The sequence below is a fragment of the Nicotiana attenuata genome, unplaced genomic scaffold (assembly GCF_001879085.1).
Source record: "Nicotiana attenuata strain UT unplaced genomic scaffold, NIATTr2, whole genome shotgun sequence".
Lineage (NCBI taxonomy): Eukaryota > Viridiplantae > Streptophyta > Magnoliopsida > Solanales > Solanaceae > Nicotiana > Nicotiana attenuata.
This window is the reverse complement of record NW_017670899.1, coordinates 167,323-175,931: the sequence shown is the minus strand read 5'-3', so window position 1 is coordinate 175,931 and position 8,609 is coordinate 167,323. Positions and strand designations below refer to the sequence as shown.

The 8,609-nt window shown below is 37.1% G+C and overlaps 2 protein-coding genes across 5 annotated transcripts; one reads left to right on the top strand and one right to left on the bottom strand.

Annotated features, from left to right (window-relative positions):
* The first annotated feature begins 1,123 nt into the window (after positions 1 to 1,123).
* On the top strand, positions 1,124 to 3,500 carry LOC109244329 (putative H/ACA ribonucleoprotein complex subunit 1-like protein 1). Its single transcript, XM_019411398.1, has 4 exons — positions 1,124 to 1,344; positions 1,472 to 1,620; positions 2,588 to 2,703; positions 3,209 to 3,500. Exons 1-4 carry the CDS (start codon positions 1,209 to 1,211, stop codon positions 3,372 to 3,374), a joined length of 567 nt encoding a protein of 188 aa, XP_019266943.1. The 5' UTR covers positions 1,124 to 1,208; the 3' UTR covers positions 3,375 to 3,500.
* A 554-nt stretch (positions 3,501 to 4,054) lies between these two features.
* Positions 4,055 to 8,282, bottom strand: LOC109244328 (glutamate dehydrogenase B). Of its 4 annotated transcripts, none has more exons than XM_019411395.1 (10): positions 8,191 to 8,282; positions 6,935 to 7,047; positions 6,529 to 6,642; positions 6,145 to 6,366; positions 5,946 to 6,020; positions 5,580 to 5,696; positions 5,177 to 5,427; positions 5,018 to 5,093; positions 4,555 to 4,641; positions 4,055 to 4,399 (listed from the first exon to the last, which is right to left on the bottom strand). In XM_019411395.1, exons 2-10 carry the CDS (start codon positions 7,040 to 7,042, stop codon positions 4,214 to 4,216), a joined length of 1,236 nt encoding a protein of 411 aa, XP_019266940.1. In that variant the 5' UTR covers positions 7,043 to 7,047; positions 8,191 to 8,282; the 3' UTR covers positions 4,055 to 4,213. The 4 variants fall into 4 exon arrangements, with proteins under 4 accessions (XP_019266940.1, XP_019266939.1, XP_019266938.1 ...); XM_019411394.1 differs by having other exon boundaries at positions 6,935 to 7,075; positions 8,191 to 8,281; XM_019411393.1 differs by lacking the exon at positions 8,191 to 8,282 and adding an exon at positions 7,236 to 7,346 and having other exon boundaries at positions 6,935 to 7,075.
* Positions 8,283 to 8,609: the final 327 nt, after the last annotated feature.

Here is an 8,609-nt window from a genome sequence, read left to right as displayed (position 1 = left end):
AAAACACCATACATACTAATAGTATCTTCTTTAACCTGGTATCGTTGTGACACAACTCAGATCGAGAAGATAGGCGTGAAACTATGCTCGAAGTTCCTACCATAGAAGATACGTTTACTTCCCGTAAGCATTTTCATGGTAAACACACGAGATCTCATATTGGTAAATCAACTGATACGATTTTTGGTGCTGAAATACCGAGATTCTGCTCTTGCTCGACATCGTTGCAGCTCCTTTAATTTCTCATACCATGTGTCTTGAGTCTTGACCACTCTATCAGTGTAAAGATCAATAATCATCCCATCATAAGTTCTTTCAGGTTCTTCCCAGAGTCGAAGAATGTAGGTTAATCTGATATATCAAATGAACATTGTAAACTGTGCTCATCTTTTTTTCTTTCCTTTTTATACTGTCTTATTAATTGTATATACCTTTTTATTACGAGTTGTTTGTTTAATCAATGATTGGATCAAACACATAGTGATTGAGTTGATCTCTAGCTCTCCTTTTAAGCTTCGTAATTCTTCATTTTTGCCATTCACTCTAAGCTGAAGGAGAAAGGAATCTAAAATGGACCCAAGAAAAAGAAGTAAATGCAATTTCAAAATAAAGTTGGGGTGGTGAGGTGGCATGCCGCATGGCATCCACCTCAGCTAAGTGTCAGGCCATGTGGGATTATATTGGCCATGGTGGAAGGGTTAACGATTGAAGGGTAATTTCAGACTATTTTTATAACGTTAGGAATATTGGTGAACCGATAGTATACCGAGGGTCAAAATTAGTCCTTTTCGAATAGTAAAGGGTAAATTTGACCCTTTTTCGAATATTTTATGATGTTACGAATAAAAAGAAGAAGAAGAAAGAAAACAAGTGGAACTTTAGCAAATCTAACAACCAAATTAAGTGGAATTTTAGCAAATCCTAACAACCTAATTGTGTTAAATATTTGACGGAGATCAAAAGTACTTAATTTTCGCAAATTAAAGGACCAAAACATCTTCGAAATATATTTAAGAAACCACTTTGAACATAGCTCCAAACATAAAGGATAATTTGTGTCACTTTCTTGTCAAAATTAAGTTTTAAAAGAAAAAAAACTAGGGCCAAAAGTGGAAGAGCAAATACTTGTCCCCTTGTATTACTTTTAAAACCCCTAAAACCCTAAACCCACTTTCATCCAGGCCGCTCATAGTGTTCACTGTTAAAAAATGAGACCTCCAAGAGGACGTGGTGGTGGCGGATTTAGGGGCGGCAGAGACGGCGGCCGCGGTGGCCGATTTGGTGGTGGTCGTGGCGGTGGCCGCTTTCCTCCTCGCGATGAAGGACCTCCTTCTGAAGTCGTAGGTAAACATAGTTGCATTGAACTGAATCTCTCCGTTTGTGTGTGTGCGTGCGTGTTTTCTTCTTCTTCTTCTGTGTGTATAAGCTATATGTGATGAAAAATGTGTTTTGTGAATGGTAATATATGCAGAGGTATCAGCATTTGTACACGCATGTGAAGGAGATGCAGTAACAAAGCTCACTAATGAAAAAATCCCTTACTTTAACGCTCCTATTTACCTTCAGAACAAGACCCAGATTGGTAAAGTTGATGAAATTTTTGGTCCTATTAATGAATCTGTAAGTAATCTCTTTTCCCATTTGTTATTTGCTAGTACTATTTTCTATTGCTATATGTTAGCTTTTAAATTTTCATGGATAAAGCTGTAGCTTTAAATCTTTAATATTTAATATTCGCAGAAGGATCTAAGCTATATACACTGTTAACTTTTTTTTAATATTATTAGTGTGTAGATTAACTTGTGATTGAAAATTTATTCTATAATTACCTTGTGTAATATTTTTGTACCGTTAGTGCATAGAACTTAAACTCTTCGAAAAATGATGCAATTCACTAATATTTTGTTGTGGTGGTTATTTGAGAGCAATAATCAATTATCGCTCGAATCATTTGTAGGGGAACCCTACCTTCTCTGATCCATTCGACACGTGCAATTTCTTTTCCGTCGATATGTCCCGCAATTTGTATTTGAATTCCTTTTGTATCTGCTTGTTCTGTTAATTCAATAGCCTTTTTCATTGCTTTCCGAAAGGAAACTCCCTGTTATTTTAGCATTTGGCAAAAGTTAATACTCCCTGTTCTATTTTATAGATATGTCAGTATTTTGCTTTCAGATTTTAATGTGCTAATTCGACATATTATATTGGTGATAGCGGAAGAAATATTTGAAGGGGTGATTGAAATGTTAGGTTAATGGAGAAATCATCACATAATTGTTTAAAAATTGAATCTTTAGTGAATTTCAAATCCTTGAAAGTTGTGCATTTATATAGAAGTGGGATGATGTCAAATGTTTTGGAATGTTCCAAATATAAAGTGTTGTATAAATGAAATGAAGCAAGTAGTTTCTTTCTTAATACAGCTTCACGAGGAAACAAGGTAAATGGAAATGCCGTTCTTGTGAGAAAGAAAGGAAATTTATTACCTCTGTAGCTCAATAGTGAGCTTTAATTTGGCCTCCGGGGCTTTCGTCTAGTTCTAAGAGCGCAACTCGTGATGCGTGGCTCATGTTATGCTTTATTGCAGTTATTTTCAATTAAGATGTCGGAGGGAATTATTGCAACTTCATATGCAGCTGGAGATAAGTTCTACATTGACCCAGCAAAGCTTTTGCCGCTGGCCAGATTTCTTCCGCAGCCCAAGTATGTTTTCTCTGCTTTACGTCACGCTTCACACTTGATTAGTCCTTTCGTTTGATATTAGTATTTGTGGTCCTCTGGATATATACTTGTATGCTGAGTGGGCTAAATAAGCTATTGAGGAACAATGTCTATGGTTTATGTTCAAGAATAACTTGTAAAAGAGAAGAGTATAAGATAAAGATGGTGAGAGCTTTCGGACTTTATCATGAATTAGAATTGGCCCAAGAGGTAAGCAACTTGACGATACCTTTTAGCAAAGGGAGGAGATGCACTTGTACAATTTGTGGAATCAAATGCCTTTCATACAAATGGAGTATTATATTGTAATTCCAAATAGTTGAACTCAAGGATGAACCTGCTCTATAGCTGCAGTTTCCTGCACTTGCGCTTGAGAAAAAAATTTGATTTCTGGGGGCATTGTTTGATTCCTTTGCAGGCGCCCTTCCATAATTTATTTGCTTTTTTATGTTGTGCAAATGCTAAAAAAAACTCTTCACTGTTGCAGGGGACAGCAACAAGCTTTTAGAGGTGGTGGACGAGGTGGAGGAAGAGGTGGCAGAGGTGGACGTGGAGGAGGTGGTGGTTTTCGCGGTAGGGGTGCTCCTCGCGGGGGTAGAGGTCCTCCTCGGGGCGGTCGTGGAGGCGGTTTTAGGGGTAGAGGGAGATTTTAAAAAGGAATGTAATGTACTTTTGATTTCTCAATTTAGTTTGTAATTCTGGATGCTGTGAACGTATGTTATCATAGTTCCTTTTTGTTGTTAATGGAATCAGCCTTCCTTTATCTTTGTTTTGTTCCAGATAATTGGCATTGTGAGAATCTTTGTCCCATTTAATTCCCATCATTTTGTCCATATAATCAACTCTTAGTCTAATTAACGGCATAGTCCATTTGGACATGGTTATCAAGGTCCCTCATTGAGTGGCCTTGGTTTGTATATGTATTTTGCTTTTGGTATATGTGGTGGAGAAGGGGGCCTCGGCGTAACCTTGGTTTGTATATGTATTTTGTTGCTTTTGGTATACGTGGTGGAGAAGGGGCCTTGGCGTAATTGGTAAAGTTGCCTCCATGTTATCTGGAGGTCACGGATTCAAGCTGTGGAAACAGCTTCTTGCAGAAATGCAGGATAAGACTGCGTATAATAGACCCTTGTGGTCCGGCCTTTCCTCGGAGCTTAGTGCATTGGGCTGCCTTTTTTTTTTTTTTTAATCTGGTGGAGTGATTTGGTTACACGATTAAAGGCGATTGTTAGGTGGGAAATGAATTCTTCATCTCATTTTGATATAAATATTGGGCAGTAGAGAGCGATTAAACTACCAGTATAAAATGCAGGCACAATGATACTCAAAGATAAGATCAAGAAACAACAAACTAGTTTGCATATTGAGTGCATCTTTCAATTATTATTCAGAAGCCAAATTGTCCTTGGGTAGAACATTTTTTTCTTCTTAATACAGACAAGTGTGAACTCCATGTTTTCAAATGAAAAACAAGCCACCGTGTGTCTCATTCTCAAGCTTCCCATCCCCTTAGAACAGTTGCTCTAGCTACACGATTCACGCCCAACGTGAAGGCACCCATTCGGAGATCACAGTTGTGAGTCTTGCACATATCCTTGACATGTTTAAAGCCTCTTGTCATATATGTCTTCAACTCAGCATTCACTTTATCCTCATCCCACATAAAGCCTTGGATGTTCTAGCATTTCAAAAACATCGAGAAGTCGATAAGGTAACTTAATAAAAGAGCTCTTGGAAGTTTTAACATGTTCTTTTGGTGCATAACAGAGGAAACAACAGAACAAGAACAGTGCTTTGCGGCAAACTATGGAAAAACATATGAAGGTATAATACCTGAACCCACTCAAAATAACTAACGGTGACACCACCTGAATTAGCGTATATGTCTGGTAGGATGACAACTCCTTTCTTTGCCAAAATCTGTAGAGGATTAGAATTAATTAAAATGCTGCACTTGTCTTGTGCCTTCCTTGGCAGCACGGTGCACAAAGTTCCCGCTATGCGCGGGGTCTGGGGAAGGGCCAGACCAAAAGGGTCTATCGTACGCAGCCTTGCCCTGCATTTCTACAAGAGGCTGTTTCCACGGCTCGAACTCGTGACCTCCTGGTCACATGGCAGCAACTTTACCAGTTACGCCAAGGCTCCCCTTCTGCACTTGTCTTGTGCGCGTCTGAAATATGATCTGTAACTGACGCGCTAGCCTATTCTACCTCCTTTTGTAAATTTTGCTTCACTTGCTTCTTGCATTCTTCAGTGGATTGTGAGAAAAGAAAAGTAAAAGAATTATTGCACTAACCTCATCAGCTTCTGGATCAGTTGGATGGTTAGCTGCCTCAATAATATATTTGGCTTTAATATCATTTGCATTATCCCTTCAATGAGAAGTTCAAACATATCACAAATATGACATAAAAGGCTTCTTGATAACTAGTTCAATGCAAAATCATGAAAGTACCTGTTGATTACTCCGCCAAGGGCAGCTGGTATAAGAACATCACAATCTTCTACTAGTATTGAATGTGGATCTATTGGCCGTGCATCGTTGAAACCTTTAACTCCACGATTTTCCTTCAAGTGTTTGAGTAGGCTTGCTATGTCGAGTCCATTCTCGTTCTTTATGGCACCTGTTATGTCACTTACTGCAACGATTTTCCCACCTTGCTCATTGATGAGTTTTGCAGCCCAGGAACCAACATTCCCAAATCCCTACGAATAGGCAAAACATTGTCAAATTCGCATTTTGTCCAGTGACAGCTAACAACAGATAATATCATAAAATCTACTATAAAAAGGCTTTACTAGCCTCACCCTGAGCCGCCCCTTCCCAAAACAGAAGTGAACATTTTGACTATGCTAACCTGTATAACAAAACGCTGCCCAGCAATACTCTTGCCATGCTCTTTTAGCAGTGCTTCCGTAGCAAAGAGAACACCCCTTCCGGTAGCTGCATCTCTGCCTAAGGATCCACCAAGATCCTGTAATATATTGTTACATCTCTTAGGCTAAATTGACAATGATCCCTCAAATAGATAAAGAAGTCATTTTCAGTTTTTCACTACAAAGCTTGTGCATATCTAAACTAGAGCAAAAAGATGTGATGAACACAAAAGTAGTAGAGTCAAGTTCACAAAGTGAACATCTAACACCAATTGGATTTGTAAAATGAGTTCATAGATTGTAGAAAAACATGAATTGGGAATAAGAACTCCGCTATGCGTACTCACAATAGGTTTTCCGGTTACCACTGCAGGTGAATAACCATGAAATTTTGAGTACTCGTCTAGAATCCATGCCATTGTCTGCATAAAGAAATTGTATTAGCTCCAGTAAGACATATTTCACTAAGAAGACAAAGCATTAGATGCAAATGACATCTTCTTCCATCCACTAAAATGCTAGGCAAGAAAAATCATATCCACAGACCTGTGGATTTGTTCCCATATCTGGTGCTGGAACATCTGTGTGAATTCCGATCAGGTCATGTATTTTTTGAGTAAATACTCGAGTAAGTCGTTCTAGCTCAGAGTTACTCAGGTCACTAGGATTACATCCTATGCCCCCTTTAGCCCCACCATATGGTATATTAGCTACTGCTGTTTTCCATGTCATTAGCTGTGCTAAGGCATTTACCTCATCCGGGTCAACCTACATTAGACACCAAAGAGTTACTATCGAACATATGCTATATCGATCAATTGATAACAACATAAACACAATATTGAATAAAAGAACTACAACTCAGTCTTCCAAATACTATTTCTGATACAATCAGCAATGAGTAGTCTATCATAGAGAAGAAAAATAAACCTCAGGATGGTATCTGATTCCGCCTTTCATAGGCCCGCGAGCATTGTCATGTTGTACTCTGAATCCAACAAAAGATGCCAATGAGCCATCATCTTTTGGTATTGTACACTCCACCTGAAAGATTGCAGAAAATCAGTCCAGGAACATTTGCTTTGAAACACACACACACACACAAAAAAGTCAGTGTGCCAAGAACTATAATCTAACCACCTCAAAGTCTGATCCTATAGGGACCTTTTGAACATTCAAAAATTTAAGTCAAGCTCCCTAAGTACAAAGTCCAAAACCAGAACAAAATCTGTTTTTATTTGCCAAAACTTTTGTCATCAAAGCATAAGTAGGAACACAACAAAATCTGTTAACTATTATCAAGATCCAAGCACCCAAAAGAGAAGGAGTGACATACCTTAATTTCTCTAAAAGGGATTAGCAGACTCTTTTCCAGCTTAGAGTCTAAACCTAGCAGTCGAGCTGCCAGCTTAAAGTTTCTATTTGTTGCTGCTAAAGCATTCATGATTCCTCAAAAAACACAGAGAAAGTCAATATCCTAATATAGAAAAGGGAAAAATATCAGCAATAAGATCTCAGCAGACATTTATAATTGTCCATATATGTGGAAAACAGAAGATTCAAACAATCTGTGTCATCAGCACGTCTTAATCTTATCCACTCTATACAGAGAGTTAAAACATTAATTTGTTTCTTACCCAAAAATCAAGAATTCAACAAACGGAGGCTGCAGTTGATCAAGCAATTAATATAATTAGCATGGAGATTTTAAATATTTCAAGAACATGTGTAGGCCACTATACTTCAGAAATAAACTGAGCTAGCTGCTGTTTATATATTAAGTGTCAGCATGTTTATCTAGCCAGTAGCCACGTCAAGTCTTGAATTAAAAATAAATCATATAGTTCCAACATGCACATTAAATAATGACTCCCCTTCTATTTCCGGTTTCGAGGCTTTTTTGTTTTTCTGTCTTCTTTTTATTGGATATAAGTCTGTTTCGTTTATTCAAGTTACTGACAGTATAACTTTTTTTTAAAATTATATTTTGATTTTATATCATGTTTATTATGAAGAGTTACTTATACACTGACTGACAGTACACAAACTTAAACTTTGATTTTATAGCGCAAAGATTGTTTATACTATGTATGTATTTTAATATGTATTAGCAAGTAATATGTCTTATTTTTCAGGCTACATCCTATTATTATGGATAGCTGTTTGTATATAGTTAGTTTTGAGTAATCTGATATTATACAACAACAATAACAATAGTTAGTTTTGAGTAATATGATATTATACAACAACAATAACAATAAACCCACTGATATTATGAAAAGTTTTTTATATCGTTAGTGTATAGTATAGATGTTAAACTCTTTAAATAGAAAGCACTAAGCTTGTGCAGAGCTTCTCAACATTAAACACAAAAGGAATTAAGCATCATATCGGAAAGTAGGAAACAAGTTATGAACTTTTTTTTAAACCTTCCTCATTAACGTCAGTGTCGTATGAGCCTGACCAACCCAAAGGGCACGGCCAAGTCCAAGACGAGAACGATCATCGTAACAGGTTTATGAACTTTGAAGCATGCAAACAAGAAACTAGCCAAAATTTGAATAAAAGTCAAGACACCTTAGCTTAGTGTACCTTAAGACAGAAGAAGTTTAAGTCCTTAGTCCCTCTGCCTCTAGTGACTTAGGCCTCAGAATAATGCACTAGATATGTATGTAATGCTCCTAAACTCCAATACTATCAATTTATATCCATGAGAAAGAAAAACATAGAATCAGATTCAATATTATCCCTCTACACATTTTTAATTAATTTGCAACCGAATATCAAAAGTTTCTGGATTTGATTTATACTCGTATAACGCAAGTGTTGATATATGTCGGTCCAAATATAAGTAAGTGAGATTATCACTACCATGGGCGGAGCTACGCCGGAAAATTACACAATGTAACATACATATTTTTTAATAGACTAGTTTTATGATACGCACATTGCGCATGCACCCTATATTGATAGATACTAATTTTGTTAAAAATTACATATATATATATATA

Excerpts from the sequence above, each read along its gene's own strand:
- LOC109244328 (XM_019411395.1), bottom strand. The coding sequence starts at position 7,042 with ATGAATGCTTTAGCAGCAACAAATAGAAACTTTAAGCTGGCAGCTCGA. Across the intron at positions 6,643-6,934 it reads TCCCTTTTAGAGAAATTAAG|GTGGAGTGTACAATACCAAA; the intron begins GTATGTCACTCC and ends GCAATCTTTCAG. Across the intron at positions 6,021-6,144 it reads ATATGGGAACAAATCCACAG|ACAATGGCATGGATTCTAGA; the intron begins GTCTGTGGATAT and ends TTCTTTATGCAG.
- LOC109244329 (XM_019411398.1), top strand. The coding sequence starts at position 1,209 with ATGAGACCTCCAAGAGGACGTGGTGGTGGCGGATTTAGGGGCGGCAGA. Across the intron at positions 1,345-1,471 it reads ACCTCCTTCTGAAGTCGTAG|AGGTATCAGCATTTGTACAC; the intron begins GTAAACATAGTT and ends TAATATATGCAG. Across the intron at positions 2,704-3,208 it reads AGATTTCTTCCGCAGCCCAA|GGGACAGCAACAAGCTTTTA; the intron begins GTATGTTTTCTC and ends TCACTGTTGCAG.